At 33.1% G+C, this 15,770-nt stretch overlaps 1 protein-coding gene across 8 annotated transcripts in view; it reads left to right on the top strand.

Moving 5' to 3' along the window:
• Positions 1 to 15,770, top strand: part of PPP1R9A (protein phosphatase 1 regulatory subunit 9A) — a 260,990-nt gene that overhangs the window by 172,508 nt on the left and 72,712 nt on the right. For all 8 annotated transcript variants that reach the window (XM_064487561.1, XM_064487560.1, XM_010979657.3 and 5 more), the window contains one exon: positions 3,709 to 3,844. In XM_064487561.1, coding sequence (XP_064343631.1) covers positions 3,709 to 3,844 — 136 coding nt within the window. The remainder of the gene's footprint in view (positions 1 to 3,708; positions 3,845 to 15,770) is intronic.

Genomic DNA, 15,770 nt, shown 5'->3' with positions numbered 1-15,770 from the left:
TTCAAAACTAGTGTGAGCGAATAAGAGGTAATTGGGACAATGTATACATTTAGTACTTTGAAATGTACTCAACCCTATGTAGATATTAATATATTATCTAGATTTAAAAAACAGTAAATATATATTAAATACTCTCTAGGCACCAGGTGCTTAGTCACGCTTTTTATATGGATTGTGTAATATTTGTTTGTTATAGTTATTATATATCTTTTACAAATATGGGAGCTAAGGATTAGTAATATTAACACACTCAAGGTCACAGGGCCAGTAAGTCATATTTATGTTTCAGTGGATTTGTTCTAAGAAAACCATCTTTCACTTTCACATACACTTTTAACCCCTAAATTATACTGACACAGTATGTCCATACTCTGAATCCATGCTTGAAATAATAATCTTACTTTAAATTTTATATTTTCCACTCAATTCTGTATATGCTAGATTATGTACATAATATTTACAAAGATAGCATAAGAATAGACCAAACATTTAGAACTTATAGAAAGGTAATTTGAATGTTATGTATTTTCTAAATGGGAGATATGGGAGATTTTATTAGTTTTATCATGATAATAATAGTGCCTTAAATCCTTTTATGTCTATACCACATTTTATTTTTCTGTCACTCCTTTAGACACATGAGGTAGATACTAATTTTCACATGAGGAAAATAAGACAAAGAAAATAGTTTAGTTCCACTTCTGTGTACTTTCCCTCTGGACCATACTTATCACAATGGCATCCTATTGTTGCAAATCTGTACTATAAATTATACCAGATTACAAGGCTTTAAGGATGTCAGTAGCTGGGTGTTATAATGCTACCCACATTTGCTGCCTGAATGAAGAGATATGTGTACTTCAACATAACACTTTTAAATAAATGCAGGGAGATCAGTGAACTCGAAGACAGAGTAGTGTAAATCGCCCAAGCTGAGCAGAAAAAAGAATTTTTAAAATGAGGATCCTTTAAGAGATCTCTGGGACAACATCAAGCATACTAATGTCAGTATTATAGGGGACCCAGAAGGAGAAGAGAGAGAAAGGGGCAGAGAATTTATTTGAAGAAATAATAGCTGAAATCATCCATAACCTGGGAAGGGAAACAGACATCCAGGTCCAGGAACCACAGAGAGTCCCAAACAAGATGAACTCAAAGAGATCCACACCAAGACACATTATAATTAAAATGGGAAAAATTAAAGATAGAAAGTCTTTAAAACAGCAAGAGAAAATCAGCTAGTTATGTATGAGGGAACTCCCCTAAGACCATCAGCTGACTTACCAGCAGAAACTTCAGCAGGCCAGAAGGGAGTGGCACCATATATTCAAAGTGATAAAAGGAAAAATCCTACAACCAAGAATACTCTTCCTGGTCAGGCTATCATTCAGATTTGAAGAAGAGAGAAAGAATTTTATAGATGACTAAAAGCTAAAAGAGTTGAAACCAGTAAATCAGCTTTTATAAAAAATGTTTAAAAGACTTTTCTAAATAGAGAAGAAAAGATCACAACTAGAAAAACTTAAATTACAAAAGAAAAAGTCTCACTGGTAAAGGCAAATATACAGTAAATCAACCACTTATGAAGCTAGTAGGAGGGTTAAAAGACAAAAATAAAAATTTCAGTATCCACAATAAGTAAAGTTTACAAAACCCAAAAGATGTGAAATGTGATGTCAAAAACATTAAATGTGGTTTGAGGGGAGTAAAATGCATGGTTATTAGAAAGCATTCAAACTTAAGAGGTCATCAATTTATAATATTCACATATATATACATATATATATGTTGTTATAGATGAATCTCCAAAAACTTATCATAGATAACACACACAAAAAGAGAAAATGGAATCCAAACATAACACTGAAGACAGTCATCAAATCACAAGGAAAGAGAGCAAAAGAAGAAAAATGAAACAAAAAGAACTACAAAACCCCCAAACTATAAACACAATGGCAGATAGTACATACTTACCAATGATTAATTTAAGTGAAGATAGATTAAATGCTTTTATCAAAAGACATAAAGTGACTGAATGGATTAAAAAAACAAGATCCATATGTATGCTGCCATTTCAGATCTAAAGACACACAAAGACTGAAAGTGAGGGGGTGGAAAGATACATTTTATGCAAAAAGAAATGAAAAGAATGCTGGGGTAGCAATACTTGTATCAGGCAAAGTAGACTTTAAAACAAAGACTGCAGCAAGAGACAAAGAAGGATGTTACATAATGATGAAAGGATCAGTCCAACAAGAAGATGTAACAATTTTAAATATGTATGCACCCAACATAGGAGTACCTAAATACACACAGCAAATATTAACAAACATTAAGGGAGGGATTGACAGTAAATACAATAATAGTAGGGAACTTTAATAACACCCCATTTACATCAATGGACAGATCATCCAGACAGTAAATCAGTAAGGAAACACTGGCCTTAAATGATAAACCACATGGACTTAATAGCTGCATATCTAGAACATTCCATCCAAACACAGCAGAATACACATTCTTTTCAAATGCACATAGAACAGTCTTCAGGATAGATCACATGCTAGGCCTCAAAATAAGTTTCATTACATTTCAGAAGATAGAAATCATATCGAGTATCTTTTTCTATCACAAAATAACTGAAAATATTTCTAAAATGATGTTTAATTACTAACATCTAAGTATAGAAATTTTGACCTTTAGTGTTTTTGAACAAAGATAGAATTGATTTTAAATTATCATTTAAATTTCATTTAAAATTATAATTGAAAAAGCAACATATTATAATCAGAGGATAGTATCAATTAAGTGTAGAAGCAAGATTAAACGGAATTACATCCAAAATAATGAAGTTAAATAATATATAGGAACTGTATCCTGGAGACATTATGTTTATTTTTAGAAAAATAGAACCATATATTAGTGTGAAAAGATGTTAAAAAATGAATATTAATTTATTGAGCAAGAATCACGGTATTGATAGGGATGTATTGTAAATGACTAGCTGGCAATAAATACGTCTTTTCTGGGTTTTTTTCTTTATACTTTTTTTCTTACAGGGATTAATATCAACATATATTTCCCCTTGATCCTTTATTTCTTAAAGCCACATCCTTCCTCATGTCATCTCTTTCTCCAAAAGAAGTGAATTAATTTACCACCTCTCCTTATTTTAGTGTCTTATTTTAAAAACAAGCACCAAAAAACCCTACATTTGCTTCCCCTTCTTTTTTTATCCAGAGTGACAGTAACTTAGCAAAAAGCCAGTGCCTCTCTGTTTACCCATCTAGGGTTATACTATACCTCAAAATGTTTTGAAGTCATTTTTGCATTATAAAGAGGACATAATGATTGAAATGATTCTTAAGTTCAATGGTACAGAAAATTATGAGCTTGCTTTCATTTTGTAGGGCATCAAAAATGAGTAAAGTACTATAGAATGGATTACATCTGCTTTGTTTCTCTCAAAGTAATAATTTTTTATGGTCCTTTATTTTTTCCTTCTTTTCCTTTGGGTTATATCTGCAAAAATCATTTTAATTGCTCAGCTAACCTCTCCTTCTACCCAGGCATATCTTCTAAAGAGTAGAGGTGATAATTATTTTTTTTGAGGCTTGATGGACCTGATGAGATATGAAATTTGCTTACTTTTCTTAGTGTTTCTTTTTGCTGGAGAGTCTAACTATGTTAGTCTTCTGAACCTTCCTGCAGATTTGTTATTGGGCGAGAAAAACCGGGACAAGTGAGTGAGGTTGCCCAGTTGATAAGCCAGACGCTGGAACAAGAGAGGCGCCAGAGAGAGCTGCTTGAACAGCACTATGCTCAGTACGATGCTGACGATGATGAGGTAAGTGGCACTTGCAAACATTCTCTCTCCTACATTTCTTCTCACTACATCTCTCCTTGATAAAACTCTTTACCATGTAGCAGTATGACAGGGCTTTGCAGTCTCTCAAGGAGAATGTGTTGATCATCCTCACAGAAAAGAAATATTACTTGCGTTTGTTATTAACTTACCAATTAGGTAGTAGTATCCTGTTTACAGTATGAAGACTTCAGGATCCAGGAAGTCACCTCTTATCACACTATTAAGAGAAATTCACTGAAACAAAAAAGGGTAAAAATAGCAAAATGCAAATAGTAGTAGCTATCTTTGTTGTTAGATCTAGGTCTTTTTCCCTCTCTGCTTTATATTTTTTCCAATTTTTTTCTAAATTTTCCACAGTAAGTATGTAGTGCCTTTTCAAAAAACCAGTAAACACTGAGTTAAAAAACACACACATATATACACGAACATAGACAGAAAAGTACTGAAAATTGCTGAGTGTTTTCAGGTTTTTTCCCGCAGGAAGAGAAAGTTCTTTGGATCTGCTCAATATGATTTGTGCTAACATGATGCAGAACAAAGCTTTTCCACCAGCACATATTCCATAGAGTAGACACATACTGGAATAATTTTGCACCCTGCTCTCTGTAGAAGATCAAGCAAATGAATAGACTCTAACCCCCAAGTGAAAACAGCTCTCTGAAACTCTTGTGTGTTGTAATGTAATACAGATGCTGGTCTATTTCTAATGTAAATGCCAAATGTACATTGATATAATGGGACAACACACTTTATTATAAACATGTTTAAATATGCATATGTTTCATACTGGCATGGCAAAGGATCCATCAACAATTTAGTTGCAGTATTTCATACTCCATAAACATAGTAAATATTTAGGTAAAAATCTTCTTTATATCAGCTGATACAAGGGCAGTGCAACTTCACATGTGCAACCTCTACTCATCTGAATATATTCTTTTTCCAAAACATTTTTTGGTTTCTAGCCAGGACCTAATGAAGATTAATAAGAGGCATTCAAATATTTTTTCATGTATTTTTAGGATGGAATCTTTTAACCTAAATATATATTGATTTTTCATCTCTTTATAGTATAATGAGGATGTATTCTGTCTTTATTATGGTAGAAACTTTAAAACAGTGCTTTAGTTAACTGTTGATCTAAGAGTAAATATTAGAAATTCTTCATGTGAATGAATTAGTCTCAAAATTCTATTTAGTTGATTTAGTTTTTCACATGCAAAATCCATTTGAAATGGCAAGTTGTTTTTTTTCCCATTATACTGAGATATTATACATGAAAATGTTATCTGGGATTTGGAAACCAAAAAAGCAATTTCTACAAATATTTGAGCTTTCCTCTTACCTAGTTTTCAATTCTCTGCACTAGTATTTTGTGTTTTATCAGAAACACTGATTAGCTTTGGCTGTAAATCTGAATTAGGATTGTAGACTCGTTCTCTGCAGGTTTGGCTTTTACCTGCTCACGCTGCTAGAATTTTGATCTGAGGTTCAGGGGCATACGGGTGACATCAAGTGGTGGAAGGTGAGGAGGCCTAATTTTCCAGTTTCTGTGGGTCCCCTTGTCTTTGCTTCAAAGTGCGGGTATTGGGCTAAATCTCTAAATTCCTTTCAGTTTCTAATATTCCATCAAATCTAACAAGGAAAGATGGAAAATAAGATAGTTCTCTAAGTAAAGCTCCCAAACTGAAATTTTTAGATCACATACTACATACTTCCTCCAGTTATTTTGAGAAATTGATCCAGTTATTTGAGGGTTTGAGGAATTGAAAACCTTCAGGTTTTCAACTAAAGCAGCTAATGCTTTTTTTAACGTAAAATTTTCTCTGATTTAATAACTTGAGTAAATGCAAAAGGAATATTTGTCATTCAACATTTATACTTAGGAGCACATCGTTTGGATTTTTGTTTGTTTGTTTTCCTGTTTTTGTAAGGAAAGCAGAGTTGATTGTCACCTGAGCAAATATTCTCAGGGGTAAGGGGGGTAAATAAATAGTGCTAGGCACTTTGCCAGGTGCTTTTCCTACATGATTCCATGTAATCTTTACAGCAAACAGAGGAGATTCTTTTTTTTCCCCTAAAAATGCAGTAATTGAGGCTTTTTCTAGTGGTACAGCTAGTAGTTGCCAGATTTAGGGTGGGAATAGGGTCTTCCTGGCTCCAAAGCCTCGACTCTGCAACACGCTGCTGATTTTGAGTGGAGTGGGCTGATGGGCCTGTCTGAGATCAGGCACATACAGAGTAACTGGAACAAGAGCTGTTGGAAGGAGGATTCCTGTTTCGGGTTAGTTATGGAGTTTCTTGTAATACTTAGGTTTGTAGTTCTTTGTTCTTTATTTCTAATAATAGGGGGATTGAATCCATGGAGAATTATTTTACTCTAGGTAAATACTTAATCCATAGGTAGCCTGTGAAGATAGTGCTTAAAGGGAAGAATAGCTGAGTATACAGCTATTTTACGAAAAAAAACAAAAATAAAAACAAAAACAAAAACCAGAGTTTAGCTTTAGGTTAAGCTTTTCTTCTGTCTGAAAGTTGTAGAAATAGAAAGCAGGTGCTTGCTATTTTGCTACTCCAAGTAACCTTCACTTTTTTGAAAAGGTCAAGGAGCCTTTTCCATTGTCTTTCTCTCTTGTTCCTCCCTGACATATGTTTTTCTGTTTCTTGTGTGTTACACACTGCCTCACCAAAGCATGCCCAGCTAAAACTGACCGTTAATTTTCTGTGCATAGCAGAGGTGAAAGATGTATAAATAATAAAAAATCACTTTTGTGCAAACACGTCTATTTATCTACTTAGATTCATTGTTTTTTTTACTAATGCTACCAGATATTATTAAATTGATTGATTCGAATGTTATGTCCTTATTTTTTATCTATTCTCTCTCTGTTAATGAAAAGTAAATGACATAGTGGAAATGAGAAGAACCAATATTGGTTATCCAATGAGTTAATGGTCCTTGAATAATTGATTTAATTTTATATGTAATTGAACAGTTTATTGATCCCGAGTTGTGTAATCAGTCACTTGGTTTCTCACTTTTCTTTCATTTATAGAATCATCTTGTGATTTCAAAGTTAGAATCATTTTTATTTGACAGTATCCCCTATGACATTCCCTGGGCCAGCCAGGAAAACCTCTAATTAAATGCAGAACAGCCAAGTTCATACAACTGATTTCCAGAGCCAGCACTTAGGTCAACATTGTCTACTGAAGGATAGATAGCTCTGGTTTTGGTCAAATCATACAAGGTTGATTCTAACTTGGAACCTGTCACATTGACAGAGGAGAGTTGCTTGCTTGAATTGCCTACAGGGAAAACATTGCAGTGTGAGAAATATATCCCGAAATTGCAAAAGTACAGTGAGCCTCTTATCAGAACCATATTTAGGATTAAGAATACTACCATGTATTGTGTGTGCTTACATATAACTATTTTAATGCTTTAAGAAATTCTGTCATACTCTAATAGATAATCCCCAAACTCTATTTAAATTTCTGCATTTCCTGGATTTTTTTCCTTCAAATATTTAAACTAGAAGAGTTTAAAATAAGCAAACAGCTAATTCAATTTGAATTGCATTCCTGTTTCTGTTCATTCTCTGTTAAACAGTCTGATTTTTTTTTTTTTTAAGTTAAAATGGCTCTGCCTAAAGACTAAAGAATTAAAGGGAGGATCCTACAAAGAAGAGGGTGATGTAAATCTGAACCACTGAAAAATTTTAAATGTAGTTCTGAATATATCTTTGATTAGGTGATTGTACTTTGGATTTATAGAATAATTATTCATTTCTTTTTCTTTTCTTTCTTTCTTTGTTTCTTTTTTTTAAACAATCTAAAAGGTAACCAAGGAGGATTTCAGTAAACCCCTCAGGCAGTCAGCACTATCCCACGAAATGCTAGGGGTGTGGTAAATTTTTCAACTAGATTTTAATTCTCCATAAGAAATTTAATCTCCTATCATACTCCATAACCATCAGTGTCTAGCCTTTTAATGGTGACGTGATGTAATTCTGGCGTATCTTTTTGTGTACCATGGGTCATGTATGTATATTTTGGTTATCTATTTCTATCAAAGAGCAATATGCAATGTGAAACACTGTAGGCTCAGACTAGAAATAAGTAGGAACTGGTACTGTGTCACTTTTTTGAATTGGAAATTACATATGGTCATTCACATTGAAATGAGTTATTTTACATGCACTTTTAAAATTATATGATTATTTTGCTCTTGCTTCTTTAAACATTAAAATATAATATTTACTACAGTTTAAAGTCTTAGATTACAGATGGCATTTCAAAGCCTCTTTGGGTAGTAGTTCGTAACAAGATTAATCATCACTTCAGAAACTGAGCCCCCTTATCTTAAAATAAAATTTAATCTTTCTTTCATAATTTGTTTTTCTTATGAGAAATTATTATCATTATAACTATATCATGACAACATTATTTTAAAGAACCTTTTAAAGTACTGAATACAATTTAGAGCAGCTACCTATGTGGATATACATTTTTATTGCTTGTGTTAATATGTAATAATTAGAGGCAGAAATAAAATGGAAGCTATAGTTTGCTTAAGTGTTACAGGTTTACAAAAATGTAATTTTTATGTGAAAAGCATTGAAGGGATAACATTAAATTTGACTCATACTGTTTACTGTTCCTGTTTTGAAACAGCTTCTGTTGTGTGAACAAGAGATTGCAGTTATTATGGATGGCCTCTTAATAATGTGAACTGGCTTTCTCCTGTGTTTATAAGATTGAGAAACTAAGAGTTGGGGGTATTCTCTTAGTCTTCGAAAGTTTGTGTTGCAGCAGGCAGCAGAACTTCAGTGTTTTTCCTACCCTTTATCATTAGGCTGCTCTCTCTAGTGGGGAAAAAGCTTTCTTTAATTTTTATTGTCAACCATTTTAGAACACTGTGGCTGAATTGCAAGGAGTGTCTGGCAACTGCAATAACAATAACAACTATTTCCTTAAGGTTTGTTTTTTGGTGGAAAATAATGCTTATCTGCACCTTCCTGCTTCATGTGTGAAATGAAATATTCTGTCTTATTAACTAGTTCTGTGCTCAGAAGAACTTCTCTAGTGCCGTGTATTTTGTATGTTGAATGCTAGTTTGAACATAATCATTTGAAAAAAAATTAATTCTGAAACATAGAACATATTTTAGGGACAGATTCTGCAGTTTGGTCTCACTTCATAATATTTAACCGTGGATGTTTTTAACCCCTAACACTTGAAATATTTTGTGATTCATTTTAAAGGGAAGAAAAAGAGAACCAACAGCAGGGCTGTGTGATGTTTATAAAATATAGTGCACACGGTGATTTATATTGTCTTTAAATCCCCCTTTTTTTTTTTTTAGAAAAGGATCATTTGATACAAAGTTCTTAATTTTTCAAAAAACTAAATGTATATATCTTTAAATTGTAGTAGTACTTGTTTGCATGATTTATATGGTAGACAACTAAAATGTCTAAAAAGATGTAACAGTTTAAATAATAAACTACTTCTCTCTATGTTTAGCTACCAGTAGCAGAGATAGAGTAACTTAAAAATGGAAGTCAGGTATATTTAAAAGGGAGATTGCTTTATGGTGATTAGAGGAGCCAGAAGAATAGGAGAAATATGAAATATAAAACTTTTTAACAACTTGTTTATAGACTCCATTTTGACCAGAACTTTAAAATTATTCAGTTTATTTATGTCCTTTGGTTTCTCATTCTCAAATCTACAGTAATGGTCATTGTTATTGAAACCCAAAATCATAAGGTGCTTAGAAGACATGCAATTAAAGACCATATCCATGCTCAGTCTAACCTAAGTGTGTACATACACCCACACGCACACACACACACACAAAATCCCCAGGATGTGGAAATCCTCCTCTGTTTGAAAGGTCCTCTCAAAATATTCTTTGTATATAGAAATGTTAGTATTTGTGACACTGAGGAGAGACATAAAGATGGATAGTATCTAGGGGAGATAGAGGTTAGAACAGAAACCTTTGCTTAAATAATGCCATCTTTTTGTTGCTTATTTTCTTTATTTTGTTTATTATAATGCAAGTGGTTTGAATATGTTTTCTTATTTTTTTTTCACTGCCACATTGTGATATTTATTCATGAGCCAGATACGAAATACCAAGTAAACTTTATCAAATACTTCTAAGCCATTAAATTCTTCTGAGAAGATTACAGACTTTGTACTCTCTAGAAACCATGCTAGAGCATTTCACTGATGAGCCACAGAGTTTGCAGTGTTAAAGAGGCACCATAGAAACAAATACAAATGATTGCATTTTTCCTACTTTAAAAATATTTATAAGTTGATAAAAATTTTTTACCAAAAAGCTATAAAATGCTAAAATGTACAGTGAGAGATGGGACTGAGGATCCGACTAACTTTTCAGTGAACTGTAGGGATCTTGTGGTTCCCCATGCCTTTGCTCTTTCTGTTTTTTTCTACTTTGAATGCCTTTGCCTCTGACTCTTGGTTGCCCTTTTATGCCCACTAATCCTGTTCACCTTACAGGGCTCTGTTTAGATGTCATCTCTCTCCTCCACAAAGCCTTCTTGGACTCTCTCAGCGGGGCTGAGGGCCCTTCTTTTCACTGAGTCAGTAGTACCTTTTGTATCTCTATCATTATTTACCCACAAATTTCCCCCAACTAGCTTGTAATCTCTTCAATGACAAGTTTCAATATCTGGTTGATTTTTAATATGTATAGGGATGAGCCCAGCACTGCAGATTAGAAGAAGCCAAGAAATTGAACTGAATTGAATCACTCAAAGGATATTAAGATGAAAATTGGAGAGTAGAGTTAAATGAGAAGAATAAAATTAGAACATTATCTGAGATAGTGAAGGAAGACTAGCATAGAATACAAGGGTAAAGGAAATGTCAGACCTAGTAAGACTAGAGAGTGAAGATAGGGAAAGGACTGAAAAAATAAGCTATACTTGTCTGTTGGCACTTTGAGGTTTAGCACTGTGAGCTTTTGCTACAACGTTCTAATTGTTTTGAGGGACCGTGAATTTACAAGAAGACCCTATCTCTATCACACTGCACCAAAATCTTCTTTCTGCATGTAACCCCCCCTCCCAAAAAAGCGTATTTCATTTCTTGAAAACCTTTGGGACCTTAGAAATAGCAACCTAGTGACTCACATTGACATGATTTCTTTTTAGTCATAACTGAATAAACATGTAATAGAAACAGAATAGTTGAAATGGCCTAAATTTAGATGCCAAGATCAATAATACATAGATAACCATCTTTTCCTGCCCATTGTATATTAACTTAAAAATAGCCTTCCGTCATAGAACTACATTTTCATCAGCAGGAAAAACTAAATGGTGACCTGACCAAGGACTGCTGTCCTAAAGCTGCCTTATTATGCAGATTTGCCAGCTCTGATAAGGGCTCCATTAATTTTAAATTGATATTGATGCTAGTAAGGGTGGTAGTAAAAACTCTTAATCGTTTTTTAGAATTCAACTTCCTAAAGGGTTTTTTTAAATTATTTTATTGACATAGAATACGTTGTGTAGCTCTTAAGTGTATAATTTGATAATTTTATCACTGTATATCCATATTTCAGATATTAAACTCAACATTAATGAGAAATAATTTGGATACAATAAAATGCACCAATTTCAAATGTGTTCAGGTTAACAGTTTCATGAATAATTACCACCAACCACAATTAAGATATAGAACACTTTCAGTACCTCAAAAATAGTTCCCTTATAGAAGTTTGCAGTCACTCTGAACCCAAAAAAACCATTCAGTCTGTTTTCTGACAGTATAATTTGTTCAATTCTAGAATGTCATTTGAATGGAATTATAAAGTTACATACCTTTTAATGTCTGGCTTCTTTCCTATCTCTATCATAATGTCATATTTATCCTAAGTGTTCTCTATATTATGACTATACTGTAATTGGTATTGCTTTAGGTTACGGTAGGCAAATCCCAGGGCCCACCCAAAGTGGCTGTCTAATTGGCAAACTCCATCTTAAAGCTAGAGCCCCATGGGCTACCCTGATCTATAAGGTGAAAATAAACCTAGTCTTCCACCTGAGAGACCTCATGGGAAATTGCCATTGTCAAACCTTGGTGCTGAGTGGAAGGGAAGAAAAAAAATTTTTCTCTGAGAAATTATGATCACAGCAGCCTGATCATTATTGCTGTCTTTTACAAGGAAAAAAAAAGCATATACTTTCTTGAGGCGTTCAGCTGCAGTCAAAGCCTAAATGAAAGTTAAAGTTTCAAGAAGGAGAAGCTTACAATTTCAGAGTACAAAACTCACAGGAAAATAAATCACCATGGGTAACAAACAGCAGAAGAGGGAGGAAAGGAGAAGGGAAGGGAGAAAGAAAGAAAAAAGGAAATAAAGATAAGATCCAAGATTTTATCAATTATGCCAAACTGGAACAAATCCCTCCAGTCGCATATTATATATTTCGGAAGACAAAAATGGAAGTAGTACAGCTCTGACACGAGGCATACAGTAAAACCTTGAGAGTGTGAATGTATGAAGTAATGAGGTATACAGCCTTTGTACCAAAACCAAATAATGAAGAATGAGGAGATGAATAGGCTTATCCTATTTATAAAAATAATGCAAAAAAATCCTTAACAAAATGCTAGCAAACTGTATCCAATAACATAACAGAGATACCAAGCTGAGTTTAGCCAATAAAGCAAACATGATTTAACATTATAAAATCAGTTACTAATTGCATCTGACGTTGTCCTGGAAGACAGGAAGGAGAAATAAAAGAAATAAATTGTAAAGGAAGAAATAAAACTCTTATTATTCACAGGTGATGTGTCTGTCTATTTAAAAAACCTCAAACATACTTACAGATAAATTATTAGAAATAATATAAGATTTTAGCAAATTAGCTAGATATAAAATTAACATAAAATATAACATCTATTGCAATGTGTCTACATAGAGAAAATATAATTTACAAGTTACTTATTTTGGTAAAGGCAAGAACTTGCCTAACAAATTTAGGCATGACCTCAGTGGAGAAAAATTAATTTTATTGAAATATATTAAAGAAAACTTATGGAAAAGGCAAAGAAACCTCTTGTTCATGGATTAGAAAACTCAGTAGTTTGCTTAATTGAGTATTTTCTCTGAGTTGATTTATACATTTGGTACAAGTCCAGTAGAAATAATTCTAAGGAATTTTTTAATGGAAAAAATGTTAAGCTGTTGCTAAAATATATATGAAGGAACAATGCACCAGAAATAATCATGACATCTCATGCCTTAAGAAAGAGGTATTTATTATTAAACTGTAGCAATTTAGACCCTGGAGCAAAAGAATGGACAAATTGGTCAGAGAGCTCAGAAACAGGCCCTCACATACATGAAAATTTGATTTGTGATGTAGATTATACTCTAGATGAGTTGAGAAATATTAGGCTTTTTAATTAAGGAAATATGGTGAGATTGCAATCCTCATCTCAAAAGTTCACTCCAGGTGAATTAACTACTCAAATATGAAAAGCAAAACTATAAAATTTAGAAGACAGTGTAGAAGAGTATCTTTATGACCTCAGTGTAGGAAAGGGATAGACTGGGATTTTAAAATTGTAGAATAGATAAACAAGATTATACTGTATAGCACAGGGAAATATACACGAAATGGTTTCTTATACTTAAGAAAGCAAAACCATAAAGGAAAGGATTGAGAAAATTGAGTACATTAAGATTAAGAACTTCTGTTCAGCCAAAAAAAAAAAAAAAAAAGGCTTTGTGAAAGCATAAAGACAAACCAGAATCCATAAGAAAATATTTGAAAAATAAATTACTGAAAGAGAATTACGTAGAAAGTACTTCTGTGAGCCAATGAGGAAAGACTACATTTGGGCTATTGGCTTGAATAGGAGAAGAAATTTCAGTGACTAGTGAACACATGAGAAGATGCCCAACCATATTAGTAGTCAAAATATAAAAACTAAAAACCCAAATGAAATACTATTTCCTACCCACTAAATTGATTTGAATTGGATACTTTAAGTTTTGATAGGGATGTGGAAAAAGGAACTCTTATTTTCTGCAACAGAAATATAAATTGGCCTATTCACTTTGAAAAACAATTCGGCATTATCTAGTGAAGTTGGCTCAACAGTTCTATTTCTGACTAACTACCTTAGTAAAATTCTTAAATACGTGAGGTTCAAGACATGTATAATACTGTTCTTGTAGTAGAAAAGAATTGGATACAGCTGACATCTCTGTCACCATGAGAATGGGTAAATATATTGTAGTCTATTCCTACAGTGGAATGATATACAGAAGTTGTTTCTGCAATCCACAAAAATTAGTGGAATCTCGATACATTTTTAGTAATACAAAAATATGGTAAAACTAAAGAAAAACTAAGAATGATAAAATTCATCAGAATTATTCTGAAGATCAAGTGGCTGAAACGGAATCAAGGAGGCATACACAGAGGATTATAATTAAAATGTAGTACCACTGCTCCTTTCTTAAACTAGATTGTTAGTCATTGGTGGTGATTGTGTCATTATGCATTATAATTTTTGTATGTTTCATAAATACTCTTTATGTCAACTCAGTATTTAATGAAAAATTAAAATCTGCCACGCACAATTGCTTATATATAAGTTATGTGGGTATAAAATGAATATGACATGGTTCCTGATCTCCAAGGACTTAGAAAATGATTTGATAGTCTGTGTCATCTCATAGTACTCCTTTAAAATTACAGATTTCTCCACTCAGCCTCATACCTGCTGAAACAGAATATGCATTGTAGATGGCCTGCGGTTATAGGAGTTTGTAGTACAGGTTAGGTACAGCCACAGCTGGAGTTGTCCAGTTTAAAGGCAGCAGCAAATCTGATGTAAAGACCTTTGAGTCCTGGTATTGCAGACACTGCAAGATGAAATTGCTGCCACGAATCACCAGATAGCCATAATGAGAAAAGGAGTAGAATTATTTCCCCTCAAAGGAAATTGTAAGTAAATTGTATTTATTATTAATCCATAGATAATCCATAGAAATACCATCAATGATGTTTTTTTGTTTTACTTTTTTGTTTACTAAAAATTCTGTAACTATAACTTCTAGTTCTGTTTGATAATCTGTTAGCATTTTTGTAATCATATGAGCCAGTTTTTCCGTGAATATACCGTATTTTCCAAGATTCAATTAGTTGTATAATTAAAGAATTATTAAAATAATAATAACTTGTGCCACTTTGGTTAGTGTAGTTGTTCTCTTCTGCAGATTAAAGATTCAGGGAAATACAAATCTCTTAGTCTCTTCCCACAGTTCTGCTGGCATCAGAATAAGTGCTTCATTGTTTCCTTGGCAAGTAAAATGAAACTCAAGGAAGGCTGCCAGTTTGAAACTGCAGTGTGACATTTGAATTACAGAGGCCTACTTTGGCCTGTTGACTGTTTAGTTCTGGATCTCAGTGGGAAAAATAAGGATCACTGGTTCCCTCCTCTTATAGAATATATTTATCAGAGACTTAAAGACAATGGCACTAATGTCTCAGTAAGTAGCTATCTTTTATTAAGAAGAATTGAATTAGGAATGTTGAGTCATGGAAAAATATCGTTTATACTCCCAAGAAGCTTGCTATTTTGCTGTGGAAACAATAAATATATACGGTAAAGAATTTAAATCATTTCCAAGGCAATCTGTCAAAAGGCCAGATAACCATAGTGTAAAAGAATCATTGCAATGAAGGACATATAGAAGTAAAAGCATGAATTTGAAATTTGTGGTTTCAATTTTTATTTGCAAGAAGTTATTTGTTGTTATTTATTTGTTTTCTGTCACCAAGAAGCTGGGTCAGTATTGGGTGTGCTCAAGTAATAAAAAGACCAGTTTAACTGCAGAGCA

The sequence above is a fragment of the Camelus dromedarius genome, chromosome 7 (assembly GCF_036321535.1).
Source record: "Camelus dromedarius isolate mCamDro1 chromosome 7, mCamDro1.pat, whole genome shotgun sequence".
NCBI classification, from domain to species: Eukaryota; Metazoa; Chordata; class Mammalia; order Artiodactyla; family Camelidae; genus Camelus; species Camelus dromedarius.
The sequence above is the reverse complement of the archived record's forward strand: the minus strand, read 5'-3'. Positions and strand labels throughout refer to the sequence as shown.